This window comes from Lontra canadensis, unplaced genomic scaffold, assembly GCF_010015895.1.
Source record: "Lontra canadensis isolate GAN:19392208 unplaced genomic scaffold, GSC_riverotter_1.0 scaffold10, whole genome shotgun sequence".
Taxonomy (NCBI): domain Eukaryota; kingdom Metazoa; phylum Chordata; class Mammalia; order Carnivora; family Mustelidae; genus Lontra; species Lontra canadensis.
This window is the reverse complement of record NW_022631004.1, coordinates 2,648,305-2,664,864: the sequence shown is the minus strand read 5'-3', so window position 1 is coordinate 2,664,864 and position 16,560 is coordinate 2,648,305. Positions and strand designations below refer to the sequence as shown.

At 40.1% G+C, this 16,560-nt stretch overlaps 1 protein-coding gene across 3 annotated transcripts in view; it reads right to left on the bottom strand.

The window, feature by feature from the left end:
• Positions 1–16,560, bottom strand: part of PALLD (palladin, cytoskeletal associated protein) — a 409,629-nt gene that overhangs the window by 206,004 nt on the left and 187,065 nt on the right. For all 3 annotated transcript variants that reach the window (XM_032855458.1, XM_032855455.1, XM_032855457.1), the window contains exons 6-8: positions 15,698–15,772; positions 11,375–11,516; positions 10,613–10,636 (exon numbers count right to left, since the gene is read on the bottom strand). In XM_032855458.1, coding sequence (XP_032711349.1) covers positions 10,613–10,636; positions 11,375–11,516; positions 15,698–15,772 — 241 coding nt within the window. The remainder of the gene's footprint in view (positions 1–10,612; positions 10,637–11,374; positions 11,517–15,697; positions 15,773–16,560) is intronic.

The following is a 16,560-nucleotide window of genomic DNA, read 5'->3' as shown; positions in this document are numbered from 1 at the left end:
TTCCCTCAACTCCCTTCTCCTCTCCATCTCCCCATGTCCTCCATGTTATTTGTAACACTCCACAAATAAGTGAAACCATATGATAATCAACTCTCTCTGCTTGACTTATTTCACTCAGCATAATCTCTTCCAGTCCTGTCCATGTTGCTACAAAAGTTGGGTATCCGTCCTTTCTGAGGGAGGCATAATACTTCATAGTGTATACGGACCACATCTTCCTTATCCATTCATACACTGAAGGGCATCTTGGTTCTTTCCACAGTTTGGCGACCGTGGCCATTGCTGCTATAAACATTGGGGTACAGATGGCCCTTCTTTTCACTACATCTGTATCTTTGGGGTAAATACCCAGTAGTGCAATTGCAGGGTCATAGGGAAGCTCTATTTTTAATTTCTTGAGGAATCTCCACACTGTTCTCCAAAGTGGCTGCACCAACTTGCATTCCCACCAATAGTGTAAGAGGGTTCCCCTTTCTCCACATCCTCTCCAACACACGTTGTTTCCTGTCTTGCTAATTTGGGCCATTCTAACTGGTGTAAGGTGGTATCTCAATGTGGTTTTAATTTGAATCTCCCTAATGGATAGTGATGATGAACATTTTTTCATGTGTCTGATAGCCATTTGTATGTCTTCATTGGAGAAGTGTCTGTTCATATCTTCTGCCCATTTTTTGACATGATTATCTGTTTTGTGTGTGTTGAGTTTGAGGAGTTCTTTATAGATCCTGGATCTCAACCTTTTGTCTGTACTGTCATTTGCAAATATCTTCTCCCATTCTGTGGGTTGCCTCTTTGTTTTATTGACCGTTTCCTTTGCTGTGCAGAAACTTTTGATCTTGATGAAGTCCCAAAAGTTCATTTTCGCTTTTGTTTCCTTTGCCTTTGGAGACATATCTTGAAAGAAGTTGCTGTGGCTGATACCAAAGAGGTTACTGCCTATGTTCTCTCTAGGATTTTGATGGATTCCTGCCTCACGTTGAGGTCTTTTATCCATTTTGAGTTTATCTTTGTGTACGGTGTAAGAGAATGGTCGAGCTTCATTCTTCTACATATAGCTGTCCAATTTTCCCAGCACCATGTATTGAAGAGACTGTCTTTTTTCCACTGTATATTTTTTCCTGCTTTGTCGAAGATGATTTGACCACAGAGTTGATGGTCCATATCTGGGTCCTCTACTCTGTTCCACTGGTCTATGTGTCTGTTTTTATGTCAGTACCATGCTGTCTTGGTGATCATAGCTTTGTAGTAAAGCTTGAAATCAGGTAACGTGATGCCGCCAGTTTTATTTGTTTTTCAACATTTCCTTAGCAATTCGGGGTCTCTTCTGATTCCATACAAATTTTAGGATTATTTGCTCCAGCTCTTTGAAAAATACCGGTGGAATTTTGATCGGAATGGCATTAAAAGTATAGATTGCTCTAGGCAGTATAGACATTTTAACATTGTTTATTCTTCCAAGAGACACAGATACATTTGAAGTACACAATTATGTGCTTAAAAAGTTCACTGACCAGAAGAAAAACAATAGGATAAGAGAGTGCATGAGGTAATCCTGTGTGTTCTTGACTGTACTGTACACAGCTCTTGGCCTTCCAACTGAAGACGAAGATAAAAGTGTGGAAATAATTCATGTTGGAGATTCACGTAAGATTAAACCATTGGAAAGTGAGGAGTATCTGGAAAGGGACAAAGGACTGGGAATTTTTTAATTGAGTACATATGGTTACAGAAGGAGTTAAGTGTATTTAACCAGAGAAGGGCAAAACTTAGAACATCACTACTATAAGGGATTTTAGAGACTGACTAGCCCAAATCTCTCCTTTCTTCAGGTGAGGTCCAAAGTGGGTCTCTCAAGGTCATGAATAATTAATGATAAAGTAAAAATGCTGAAATAGTCATCCTGCCTCCCGTGAGCAAGCTTTTCTTCTCCATACCCCCATCCAAAGGACAAAGCTTCTCTAGTTGTTATGTATTTTTTTCTAGTTCAAGACACAAGGAACTCAGTGTGAAATGAGGCAAAGAAAGACTTAAGATGAGAAACAATGAGTTTCCTAAATCTGAAAATTTTAATTACTCTCACTATCCAAGTAATTTAATAGGAAATAGATCTGCAGAAGGAGATATGCTGTGTGTCCTCAGAGATACAAGATATCCTGGAATAGGGCTTGAAATGTGGACATATTGGTATCAGAAGGAATGAACAGCCTAATCTTTTGAGATTTGGGGAAACAGACCCTTATATCCTGGTTGTCCTCTGAGAGATGGGCTCCAGGCAGAGGCTGGTCACCATTGTTCCCTGTAGCAGATGCTGCTGGGAGCCAGGAAGCCTTCCTGGCTTTCAGCAGCACCTAGGTGCTTCCTGTCTGAGTCCCTGCACTCTCTCCCCAGAGCCTGGTGCTCTCAGGAAAGGTCTCCCAAACTTGGATTATCCATACCTGAAAAGATGGGAGTTTCTGGAGACACTTGGAGAAATCATCACCACTTCAGTACCTGAGAATGCCCTAACTGTAGACACAGACCAAATTCTGTGCCTTGAAACCTACATTCAGAAAAAGGATAAACCCTTATGTAGCAGGGATGGCGTAAAGCAGTTTTGGAGTGATGATCTTGACAATCTTAAAGTTCCTTCTTATGTTATCTACGATTTGGGGATTCCTGGTTATGCCATTTTTAAAAACCCTGAGCTTATATATACAGTTGCCCCTTCTAAACCAGAAGGCCCCTTTGAGAATGGAAATTTTTTCATGGCCACATCCTTCCTTGACTCTGAGGACAGATTACAAATCCTCACCGTGGAACCACAGCCAATGATCAGGTGGCTGCTACTTGCCATGTTCCTTTTGTGCCTCTCTCCTTCTTTCATTCGGATCTTTGGGCACTCTGGCTCTTGGGCTGCTCCTTGCAAAGCCACAGACCTGTCTCTAAGCCTTCCACCTGACATGTCCACCCAAATGTGACTTCCTCAGAGAAGTCTTTTTTGGTTAGACTTGGTCAGATCCACGATCTGTACTGTAATCTTAGGATGGCAGACTTTGCTTGGAGACCGCGCTCACACCTATAAATTTATTGTATAATGTCTGTTCAGTTCTGGGCCCTCAATTCTGGCCTCTGTGAAAGCAGGAAGCATTTGTTCTGTTCATGGGTATGCTGTCAGCCTCTCTTACACCACAGGCTCCCCATAAATACTTTTGAAGAAATGTATGGATGAAATTCAGAATGCAGGGAAAAAGTAAACATTAGCTTTACAAAAAGATTTTTCCAATTTGATTGAGCAACACTCATTTTATATGAGTTTTCAGGAATACTCTTATTGCATAAAAGCACAGTCACGTACAGAGTCTATGGCTGATGAAACATGTAGAAAAGGCTACAAACTCTCAGAACAACAAAAGAAAAGCAAAGCACTGGGCTGTTCTAGTGGTCCCCATGCACTGCTACGTCTCAGGGATTTGTACTAGATAAAATCTGTTCCAGATAGAGTGCCCCAAGGGTTGTTCAGCTTTTCTTCTCTGGGAAAATGTCATCACAAACTGACAGTAGCTTCCACCATGGCTCATATGGTTCGGACATTATAAAAATGAAGACAGCCACGAGGAAAAGAGATGAGCTAGGTTGTAATACTACATTCTCATCTGGTAGCATCTTATTTGAACAAAGCCCTTTAAGACATCTGTAAAATGCATTTTGGTGAGAAATGGAAACCAAGGGATGACTGCTTATGTCAAATAAAGGCAGTTAGAGACTTATCTATATTTAAAAACTGTCCGTTTTAGAAAATGGAAAATATTTAAAGTTATCAATAACTCTATGATACATTTTAATCCACTTTTTTCCTAAGTGAAAAGTTTTGATGGCATGTAATAAGTTAATAAATTATGAACTATTTTTGCTGGTGATAAGTTGTTTTTTTAATAGTTACTTAAAAATTACTTAATCATATATATATCTCTCAGAATTCAACCTTGAGTTTCATTCAAAGTTTTTATGTATTTAACACTTGGTTAAATACAAATAATTTTGTTTGCCAAACCTCATAAAATGATGAGGCAGCAAGGATAATACTACTAGGTCCTTTGGGTAATAAGGGAAGATTTTTATAAATGCTTTCCTTCACAGCCCTTTTTTTTTTCTTTTCCTCTTTGGGGTCTAGCCTAACTAAAAAGAAATTCAGCTTTTACCTCCCAAACCACATGGTTTGTCTAACACCACTGATAAAAAAGAATCTGGACTAAAATCAATAAAATGAGGGGTGCCTGGGTGGCTCAGTGGGTTAAAGCCTCTGCCTTTGGCTCAGGTCATGATCTCAGGTTCCTGGGATCGAGACCCGCATCAGGCTCTCTGCTCAGCAGGGAGCCTGCTTCCCCCTCTCTTTGCCTGTCTCTCTGCCGACTTGTGATCTCTCTCTCTGTCTAATAAATAAATAAAATCTTTAAAAAAAAAGATTAAAATCAATAAAATGAGATTCAGTATGGGCAAATATAATGTTTGCAAAAATTTTCAGAAGGATTTTTTTACAGTTGCTAACTATCTTATATAGAAGATATTTTAAATGCACAGTTAAAGGAGTAAAACAAACTACTGTGCAGCGATCATTAAGTCTAAGAAATAAAATATTACCAAAGCTTTAGAAATGCCCCCAATTTAATCTTTCTTCCTCTTCTCCTTTTGAGATAACCAGTCTTCTGATTTTCATTATGTTTACTACATATGTATTCTTCAAAAAAATGTGTTTAGTTTTAAAAAATTGAGTCATAAGCATAAAGAAAAGACAAACTTGGCACTGTTTGAGAAAGTTCACAGGAACTATCTTGGGGTATAAATGGGCTTCAGCTTCCCTGTGAGTTCACAAAAGCCCCCACAGAAGTAATCAGCAGACAGGGTCATGAGCAAGTCCTGGGAAGCCTAGGGCTCACCTTGGTGGGGAGGTCTGGCTGGGCCAAGTGTGGGCAGGAACTGCACAGGCAGCAGGAATATCTGGTGGAGTAGGTCCCCACGCTTTGTTTTTTAGTTCAGTGTGGCCAGCTTCCAAATCTCAGCACCAGATCAAGTCAGAATGGGGCGGGGGGATGAAATGAAAGTTCTTAGCTGAGTCAGGAGGCAGGGCAGGGAGCAGAGAGCATGAAAGGCCAAGAAAAAAGAGAATTTGGGTCAGGCTTACTACACTGCCATTCTTTCATCAGAGTAAAGGACAAAGCAGTGGCAATGAGCTCTTCGTCATGAAAATGTCCGTGTGTCTGTCTCTTGCAACACACTACTCCATCCCGATGCACAGCTGTTACCCTCCTGCGGGTTCCCTTTGGCTCTTGCCTGTATTGGATCTCCTGCTTCTTGTACCTCTTTCTAGGTGAATTCTAGGTGAGTGCGGCTCTTCCTAGGTGAATTCTTCGGCAGTGGTAGAGCACATCCTATATAAAGAGTTGTGAAGGAAAACCTCCAAGACCTTGCAAGTCGCCAAACTATTGACTACATCTTCATATAGAATGGAAGGTTTAGCAGGGTATAGGATTCTCATTTTCTTTTTTTTTTTTTTTTTTAAGATTTTCTTTATTTGACAGAGAGAGATCACAAGCAGGCAGAGAGGCAGGCAGAGAGAGAGAGAGGAGGAAGCAGGCTCCCTGCTTAGCAGAGAGCCCGACGCGGGACTCAATCCCAGGACCCGGAGATCACGACCTGAGCCTAAGGGACTCGATCCCAGGACCCGGAGATCACGACCTGAGCCTAAGGCAGAGGCCTAATCCACTGAGCCACCCAGGCACCCAGCAGGGTATAGGATTCTAACTTGGAAGTAATTTCACTTCAGAATTTTGAAGGCTTTGCTTCACCATCTTTGTGTCTAGCCTGACTACTGAGAAGTTCTAAGTCATTCTGATCTTGTTGGTTTTATGTGACTTGATGTTTTCTCCCTGGACACTGGCAGAATCATCTCCTTGTCCTGCATATTCTGAATTTCACAATGTACACTGCTGTGAATTTATTTTCACCCACTGTGTATGCAGTGAATCCTTTCAATTTGGAAACTGGGTATCTTTCAGTTTGGAGAATTAAAAATATTATTTCATTGATAATCTCTCCCCCTCCTTTGTTCTCTCTCCTGGAATCCCAATTTTACATGTGTAGTCTACTTAAGCATAGTCTAATTTTTTTTTTTACCTTTGTTCTCTTATATTCCTTTTTGTCTTTCTGCCCTATTTTGTGGGACAGTTCCTCAGCTTTTATTTCTGCTACCAACTTTTCATTCCAAGAACTTTTTGTTTTCCAAATATTCCTCCCCTCTTCTGAAATCTTTTTAATTTTTACTTCTTAGATGCTCTAATTCTCTTATCTGTGAGGAGTGTTGTTTTGCTTTTACATTTTCTTCTCTCTGCAAGTCTGTTTTATCCAAGTTGCTTTTCAAGGGAGTTGCTTCTTTTCTTCTGGATCACCCATGACAGATGTTTCTTCAGAGGTCTTTTCTCTCTTCTTGTCTGACATGGTTCTGAGTTAACTGGAAGCTCTGAGCAAGACAGAGGAGCTTGCCAACTCTGGCCTTCCCGCTATGGTAATGTGGATGGCCTCTTTATTGGAGAAACTCCCGTATCACATGTATCGATTTTTCTTTCTCCTAGGATGTTCAGATTGCCCAGAAAGGAGTCCTTCAGGCTCTGGCAGGCGAGGAAATGTTCCGAGGCCAGCACTACAAAAGGTCAGTTCAGAAGATGACTGGGAGTAGGAGCACTGAGAATTTGGAATTCTAAGAGTCACTCAATTTTCTTTTTTGTATACTCTCAAGTGGGTCTTGAGGCATCCCCTCTCTCCCCAGAGATCAAACCAAAGTTTCTTAGTCTGTGGGACCCTAAGCATCTCAGTAATAGTTTGTGATGCTCCTCAGCCAAAGGATAGACCCAAGAGCTTCATGTATTTAGTTATTTTGAAAGAACATGTAAGTTTTTAGATCTTAACAAGTTAGTTACTATTTGCAAAAAATATATATAAATTAAAGTTATTATTTTATTCTTAAATTAAATAATAATAAAAATATATATATTATATATAAATATAAATAATAAAATAAATTAAATAACCACAATTACTAACTAATGAACACACACATCTGTGCTTACTGCAGAACTCGAGATCAGATGGGGCCCAGCTAGCGTCATGTCACGTTCCACATTGATTTTCACATGGCACTTGATTTTTATCAATACATACACACCAAAAAATCAATTTCAAAATGATAAGATGTCATAGAGAAGAATGTAGAGTGCTCTGAAGTTGAAACTCTGAACTGTTCCAAGTTAGTAGTTGTATCTATCAGATGTTGAGTATCACTGTGTTTACATCAAAAACATCAAACACGACAGCACGTCTGTCGATTTGGTGTGGTGCCCCAGGTTTGAGAACCACAGGCTTCACACAACCCACTTTTGTTTAGCCTACCTTCTGAACCTGGACTTGCATTAAGCTTTGAGCTACGGACAGTCTATTGGGATCTCAAGCATCCTTACCATCGCTCTCCTACAACTCGGCACCTTACTGCATTTAACAAGTATAATTAACTTCACGTTCTGAATCAAAGAATCAGAACATTGACTCGGGGATCTAAGAAGCTGGCCACACTGAACTAAAAAACAAAGTGTGGGGACCTACTCCACCAGCTATTCCTGCTGCCTGTGCAGTTCCTGCCCACACTTGGCCCAGCCAGACCTCCCCACCAAGGTGAGCCCTAGGCTTCCCAGGACTGAAAGTACAAGGCACTGTATTTTTATATGTATAATTTTCCGGTCAGCAAGACACAGTATTTTTAATTTTGTATGCCATTAGATAATGCTATAGAAGTAACTCAATACAGTTTGTGGCTGCTTCCAGACAGCTGAGTAAGGGCCTGAGTATTAACAGCTGTCAAATGAGTGTTCTGTGCCTCCGCACCACCCCCGCCCCAGACTAGTCTTTGAAGGATTCAATCAGTATAAAGTCAGAACGTCAAAGAAAGAGGCCAGAGCAGGTAATATGACAAATGGATGTTGGTCTTAAGTAAGCTGACTAGCTATTAATTCACAAAACAGTCTGAAAAGATTTGTGATGCAAGCTGACTTCTGTCTAGACAGAGAAGGGAGTGTAAAACACATTAGACAGATACAACACAGTAGTGACAAGAAAAACCTGTTTCAGTTTCTCAAATGCATTAGGAGAGAATCTGCTAGGTCCTTCTTTATCTTAATATCTAATCCCTAATGGGGCTACAGCTAGGTACTAGTGAATTTCAACTTTATTTCTAGAGCTTCAACACATCTTACATGTTTTTTAAAAAGGAAGAAGAGTAAAGAGATAAAAAGAAGGAAGGAGGGAAAAGAAGAGATGAAAAGAGAGATTAAGAGAGAGAGGAGGTGGGGAGGGATAGAGCGACCAAGTGAGCACTAGGCAGTGAGGAGAGAACAAGAGTGAAAGTGTCAGAGGACTAGAAGAGAGTAGGAAGAGAGAGTAATGAAATCCGAATGCTTAAATATGTTCTTGAATTTCAAAAGCTATTTATGTTTTAGCATTTGGAAAACATCACTTGGCCTAGTCCTATAAAATTTATCTCTTTCCTCCGATGTATTATAGTCATGTCTGTTTTTGTCCTTTCCACTTAACAGTGGCTAAAAAACTATCAGGGAAGCTATCAGGGAAGCCAGATCCGTTTTACATGGCTGAATAAGTTCAGTGGCCTAATGGATAAAATAGCCAATCAGGTCACTTAAGGAAAGTACACAGTTCAATATATATCTTGTTTTTTCCCCCAACCATGTCAACAGTCAACTTCAAGGTCAATGTAAGGAAAACATTTGGCTACTAATAAAAGAAATCATAATATTATCTAGTATAATAATAATCAGGCATGCCAAGACATTGTTTTAATACAAATATGTTTCAACATTGGCTTGTTCTGAAATTCTCACTCATAACAGTTCACATAAGCAGTCACTGAAATAGTCATTCATGTGTTTAAACTTTTGTTTAAGAAATATGATCTAGAACTTTAACACTACATGCCAATTGTAGATTTCCTGAAAGAGAGAATTTTGATGCTCCATTATTAAAGACAAAGGATCAATTCTAGTATTATGGTAAATATAATTATAGAGTAATTATCAAAGATCAGAGAAAACTAGCTGTGTTTTGTTTGTAATAGCTCCTGCCCATATACAAATTTCCCTGCCCCTGCCCCATATTGACATATTGACATTTGGCTGACATAGTTCTGTACCAAGAAATATTTGTTTTCAGCATATTTTACTATTATAGTTGGAAAGGAAGAGTCTGTTTTCTTAAATGCTTTCAGATCGAACTGAAAGGAAAAAAATAAGAAAATTCAGCAAACACTGGGAGGAGAAACTTTCATATTGCTAGGATATGCAGGTGCTTTTATATTGCTACCCTCCTATGGGCTCATGCAGTAGACTGAAATTTCTGAAGTTCCATGTTATCAGGGAACCAGGATTATGTAATTTTATGTGAAGACCGATCACAGACAAAATATGAAATTGTATATTTCCATATTTTGGAAAGTGACTACAGTATTCAATGTGGTGACTAACACATTAGATGGGACAACATGTTCTAGTTTTAATCATGACAAGAAGGCAGTAGATCAAACCCCATTGTTCTTTGAGGATGCTACTCAGCATCTTTTAAACTTGGGATCCTAAAAGGATCACACCCTACTTTTAATGGCCCAATGCTCAGCTATGAAAGTTCAGGACGAACTATGGTCATCAAACCTGCAGTAGCTCACAGAGAACCTTTAAGTTCCCCAAGAAGGGACAGAGCAGAACCTTGGCTCCTAAGGGACGTAATGGCAGAGCCTGCTCAACCCCGAGGCAGAGGCACAGATCAGTTTTTCTATCTTTTGCTAAGGAGTCTGTGAAACTGGTCATTTTCCTGATGGGAGAAACGCAAAGGAAGTGAGTCTCGAGGAGGAAATCCTATGAAATGCACAGACAAAAATTTTTGTTTCTTTTGCAAACACTGTTGTAGTTCATGGGGAGTCACAAGTATACAAGAAGTCTGGAGCAGGGGACCAGTCAGACCTGGGGCTCCTAGATAACATAGCTCTCTGATGACGTCATTAAGAGAGCTCCTAGGGCAAGACAACTTTCTTCATGCTTGTAGAATAGTCCAAGGTTGCAGCTCAGGGGACATAAATGAGAAACGCCAGTGGTCAGCCTTGCTTACATCTTTGGGCCGCTCATGTAAGACACATTTCTAAACTGGAGGGTCGAGACATTAGTAGGTTTTGGTCAGCAGAAGTATGTGGCAGATGGTTCTTTTCTACTGGAATTTTAGGAGCATGTTTTTTCATCATGAGCTTGGTTTGCTTTCTGAACAGAAAAGACTACATTTTAAAAAAGCCTTAAGTCACTGAGGTTGACCTTCTTGTCTGAATGAAACTTAATGTTTTACTAATAAAGAAGCTGGTATAAAATGGAGTGTACAGACCCCATGATAAAGAAGATACTGTCTTTAAGGGGGTTTTGTATTTCCAGGGAACTGCAAAAACATTGTTCTGCTTATGGCTTTAAAACTGAAACAAAGAACTATTGAAACCCAAAAGATACACTACCAAAGGGGGAAAAAAAAAAGAGTGTCTTACCAGGTTCAGCTGTAGATCTAGGTTCTTTTTGCCACATGAGAAAAAAAAAATAAATCAAAACGGAGTATTAGAATGGGGTTCCATTAATAAGAAACCTACCTATCTTTCTCTCTTACTTTGTCCAGGACATGTCTTCAGGATATAGGGAACTCCGTAATACAAAAGATAGAGTGATAATAGATCTATTTATATTTCTATAAATACAGAAACCCAAATTCCAGTTACAGCTTACACTAGAAAGTGTTTTAAACCATGATTCATAGAAGGGCTTATAGGAGGCTTGTAAACCTCCTAAGATTATTTGGCCAACTTTGAGTTCAAATGTATGTAACATTTCTTCCTGAAGAAGGAACATACAGCTCTTATCAAACTTCCAAAGGAGTTCACAAGTGACCACCATGGCTTTAATTTACCGGACCCCACTTATCTGCCTATTACCCAGTCTCACCTCTCTTCGAAAATAAAAATCATTTCTGCTAAGGACCCCTGGGTGACTCAGTCGTTAAGCATCTAGCTTTGGGGCAGGTTATGATCCCAAGGTCCTGGGATCGAGCCCCATGTCAGGCTCCCTGCTCAGTGGGAAGCCTGCTTCTCCCTCTCTCACTCCCTTTGCTTGTGTTCCCTCTCTCACTCTCTGGCAAATAAATAAAAATCTTTTTTTTTAAAAATCAATTCATCTTGAAAGACTAAGTCCTTCTTGGTTTTCCTGAAGCTTGAGAGAAGAAAATGGATGGATGTGGGACAATGGGCACCTCTCCTTACTTTTCTGTAGAATTCTGAAATCTGGAGAGTCTTGAATTTCACTCCCTTGTCGGAACCACTTGACCTGCAAAGGGGGTGCTCCTCGGACCCGGCACTCCAGGACCACCACCTGACCCTCAGATGCTGTTATGTTTTGCAGTTCCTAAAAATTCAAGGAAGACAATCCTCATTACACTTTGGTTCACTCTTACACAATTTCACAACAGAAAGTAAAGCTTGCAAATCTTAGAGGGAAAAAAAAAAAAAAAAAAAAAGCAAAACTTGCATCATAAAATAATTACCACTAACTCAAGTAAAAATAGACACCTTGAAATCCATCAATCGTTAGCTTTCCATAATCTCCCTGTAATGAGATCAGTAAGGGCTACCACTGGGCCTCTGGACATTTTGGGTCTGTCTGCAAATTTACTGACACTTTCATATTTATGGAATTTTATGGCAATGCCTGTTACCTTTCTCTATCTACACTGAAGAGTTAGCTGGTGGAATGCAGACTTCCTAAAACAATTATATTCCATATGAATGTAGATTCCTGGGAAAACCAGATAGGAAGAGGAAAAAAGGCATAATTTGTTTTTACATGCCCCAACATTTTCATGTACTCCCTCACCCCCACTTCTGCCAATGAGCTTCCTATGTCAGGTTTATTAAGATAAGAAGCTTGGGGACTTTCTCATTTTGAAGTTCTGAGTAAAATAATAAAACTCACAGTACTTCTCCCTTCGTGACCTTCATTTCCTCTTCCCTTGCAATTACCCTTGTTGCCCCTGACCCTATTCCAAGTCCAGACCAGTAAATTTTTACAGGGCAACAGATTAGAAATTAATTTGTCTGCATAGATGCAAAGAGGTAAAGCTTTAATACTTGTTATTAAATATCAAAAGATTAATAGTCCCCTCACAGTTATCCTCCCCCTACCTTCCTCCTCCGATATTACTTAGCTGGGGCTGACTTCAACTTTTTGACTTTTTCAACTTCTGACTCGAGAGTATGAGATCTTACCTAGGTGGATGGAGAACTCTTAAAGTAATTCGGATATGACAGAGTCATTCACCTACATGTCAACCAAAAGCAAACAAATCCACATTAAGAAGTGTGTGGTCTTTACTGGTTTTGTTCAGTTATTTAAGATTATCTTAAGGGACAACAAATGTGTGCTGGGAAAAAACAAATGTCAGAGCAAATGGGCTGCAGTAAGTGTGGCAGAGCACTAAGGAAATTCTCAGTCAGTGCTGTTGGCGGAAGAACTATGAAAGGCTAATGTTAAGTCTGAGAAGGCATTTGATAATAAGCTGGGTAGTTAACAAAATGCCTTTTTTTTTTAAGTGAAAAGGTTAAGATTTATTAACTACTTCTGATTACATTGTCTCCTTATTTTATTTTTTTTTAAAGATTTTATTTATTTATTTGACAGATGGAGATCACAGGTAGGCAGAGAGGCAGGCAGAGAGAGAGAGAGGAGGAAGCAGGCTCCCTGCTGAGCAGAGAGCCCCATGCGGGGCTCGATCCCAGAACCCTGGGACCACGACCTGAGCCAAAGGCAGAGGCTTTAACCCACTGAGCCACCCAGGCGCCCCAGTCTCCTTATTTTTAAATGTAGAAAATCTCTGGTTGTAAATTGACTTTTTTACTTTGTGACTGGGTCCAGAGAAGAGCCAATTTAGTGGATCAGAGCAGGAAAAGTGTCACTCACAGGGCCCAGGTTGTGTAGATTAATTATTAAACACTTCCTGGACAAGCCAGGAAGTTTGATTTATTCTTAGGATTGTGTGTTTTGTTCAAAGGCTGGAAAGTCAGAGAGGAAATGGGTAGATACCAAGGATCTGAAGCAAAACTCCACAGGATTATAATAGGACTCCACCCAAAGCAAACTTTTTCATCTTGAGAGAAGCCACAGCTAAGTGGAATGAGCCATTAGGAGAATCTTCAGGGACACAAGGCAGAACCCTGAAGGAGACTAAGAGCCAACCTACAGAAGTTGCACTTAGCAATCTACATCATCCACTCAGGGCAGAACTGGGGGACCCTGAGGGTTTTAGGATCCATATATCAAGCCCACCTGATATTGTGATTCCTTTAAGGGGCTGAACTACTTAGAAAGAAAGGCCATAAAAGACTAGTTGCTCTCTCTTCTCCCATGTGTCCCTACTGCCCCTAGTCCCATAGTCCCATACCAGCTCTGCTGCTCCAGCTAAGCCCAGTGGCCCACAGACAGAGGTGCGGGCTCTGCCTCTGACCAGCTGTGAAACCGGGAAGTCTTTACAGAGTAGTATGAGGAAACAGGTGAGGGTGCCTATTAGACCAGCAATGCCCACCTGACTGACATTCACTGTCACCATCGTGCCCGAGAGAAAGACCAAATAAAAGATGCTAAGGGTGACAAAGTGAAGGCTACTTTGAGTTACAAAGGAGAGGAGCAGATTTATCTTCTAAACCTGCCCCTCCAAAACCAAAGTCCAGGCCCAAAAGGACTCAGCAAAGCAGGGAGGGAAGATGCCCACAAGGACAAAGGGGAAAGCCAAGGCCAGGAAGGAAGGAAGCAATTCTGCTGAGATCAGAGATGATCTACGGTCTAGACACAGAAGGTAGAAGGCACTGGAAATACCCAGTGAGGTATGCTCTGTGCTGCCCGTCACTCTACAGTTTGTGATTTTTTTTTAAAAAATCAACCTTTATAAAAATACAGAATTATGTTTCACTTTTCTTTTTACTAAGCTGTGCAGTTAGCACACACTATGTTTCACGGTTTTCTTCTGGGGGAAGGGATATACCGCTAATTGAAAATCAATGCCCCAGGAGCTGGGATGCAATGGAGGAACGAGGTTTTATGTCTAGTTTTGAGGCTTTCTCTTAGTGCCCAGGAGGAGTTCCATAATATCACCATCTGCCAGGCCACTGTGGGGAAGCCCTGAGGGGAGAGAAAGCAAAATCTCATGACCTCTCGATTTGCTTAAATCAAGAGGTGGGTACCCCCCAAATCACCTGCACGTAGCACAGACTTCCTGGTGATGATCTGGTGAAGCAGTCTTTGAGAAGCTCTAAAACCACACAACAGCTGAATCACCCACACTGTGGGGACATCTGTTCTCAGTAGATTAGAGGACAACTTCATGGACAACTACAGTGGCATCACATTCTGTCAGGTTTTATTGTTTTTTTGGGTTTTTTTGTGGGTTTTTTTGGTGCTTGAAAGTTGTTGTCAAATGTTATCATTTGTTGCCAGTGTCTTACACTAAATACCCTGCTTACAAAATGATCTTTAATAAAGCGGAATCCAGTCTGGCTTGGAAGGAAAAAAATCATCCCCTACAAGAAGAAAAACAAGATGCTCTTCCCTACTGCCTTGCAAAATTTTATGGATTTGCTTTTTCACATTTGTCTTTCATTTACTTTGCCTAGATTTTTGTAAAAAGTGTGAAGTAGGAGTCCAATTTAATTTTTTTTTTTTAAACCTCTACTGAAGAACTCATTCTTTACCCTGCAATCTGCAGGTTTCTGGAGATACTGGAGTGTCTGTGGGCTCTATTCTGATCACCTGCCCATTTGTTTGGTCTTGTTCAGCATGATACTATCCTAACTACAAAGTCTTAACATCTCTGATGACAAATCCCTTGCCTTCCTTACCAGCATTTAATTTTCCTCTTCAGGATTACCTTGGCTATTTTTAGACCTTTTTTTTCTTAGAATCAAATTTGCTAAGTTCTACGTTAAACAAAACAAGGAACCAACTGGAATTTCAGCTGGATCTCCATTAAATTTAGAGATTAATTTGGGGCTCATGACTTCACGATTTTCCAGTCCACACACATGGAATCTCTCTTTACTTATTTGGGCCTTTTTAGATGTATTTCAATCAAGGTTTGTAATTTTCTCAAAAAAAAAAAAAAAAAAAAAGATACACCACATGGAGCCATGTCTGAGTTGAGCAGTTGACTATTGAAATGGATGTCATTTACTTTGGCAAGGCAAAACACAAACTTGAGGAAGAAATTGAATATTGTCTTTTTTTTTTTTCCTCTCTAAAACGTGCTGGTTCTCCCAAGCAATTTCCTACACAGCTCTTTGTCTCATTTTTTCTACCTGTCTTGGCTTTCCCATTCTATAGTAAGCTCTACCAGATCACTGACCACGCCCACACCATTCAGACCCTTGACCAGATGATACTCACAAAACAGTTGTTGCATAAATACCTATTTAGCCCCAAAGGTAACCATAAGAGTCTGTGGATCTGTTCATTTTAATTTTTAAAGACCGCTGCAAGAAGGCCCATGTGAAGGGACCTTAAGGACCAAAGCAAACAGAGAGAGACGTGAGATGTCAGACCTTGGTAAAAATAGGAGGAAAGTAGGCAGGAGCAGCTCCATCTGGTCGGCAGAGATATGAGGTTGGACTGTGGACCTGAAAATGCAAAGACATAGGGATCAAATTCCGAATATATAAATTGTTGAAAAGATGGACTAAAGAAATCTTTCATTATTGGGATCGCTCCACTTGAATGCAACGAGGAAACGCAAATAGTGCCATCTGTCATTTTGCTGGTCTACGCTCACGTACAGTACAGACATTGTTCCCCATCCTCCTTTCACAGCTGTTCCTCTTCTCTATTCAAAAGGATATTCAAGGTAAAAGTTCCTCAGTTCCTTGGGGATCCATGAGCTTGTAAATGCTCTTACCAAATGGATTTCTGTGTGTGGTACTTCCACAGGGATCTTTTCAAAAGTTCTCACAGACATTATATTTTATTTTTAAATACAGTCTGGATTCATGGAATTAAAAGCACAAGTTACTGGCAGTGCAGGGTAAATTATCAACCATCTACTTTATGTTCAACCTGCATTCTTTCTTGATATAAGGGATTACAGGAAACAAGTTAAAAAGGAATATATTGTTCTTTCTTGATGTGCAAAAAACAAAGATGCTAAAATACTTACTGTATGGCACTCTTCTCCGGGGAAATATAAAGATTCCAGAGTAGTGAATGGAAAATACATCTCTTTCTCCAATCATTTATTTTCTAACACTTTGGATTTATGCCCTTCTATGTAAGCAATTGTTAGCTTCTTAACCCCAGATGATGGTGATCTGATGATATCATGGGTCTAAATATGTCACAAGTTATCATCGAGAATGTTGGCAGAGTTGCAGAGATGTTAGGATAGTAAAGGGCGTTATTCATTATCCTTGTA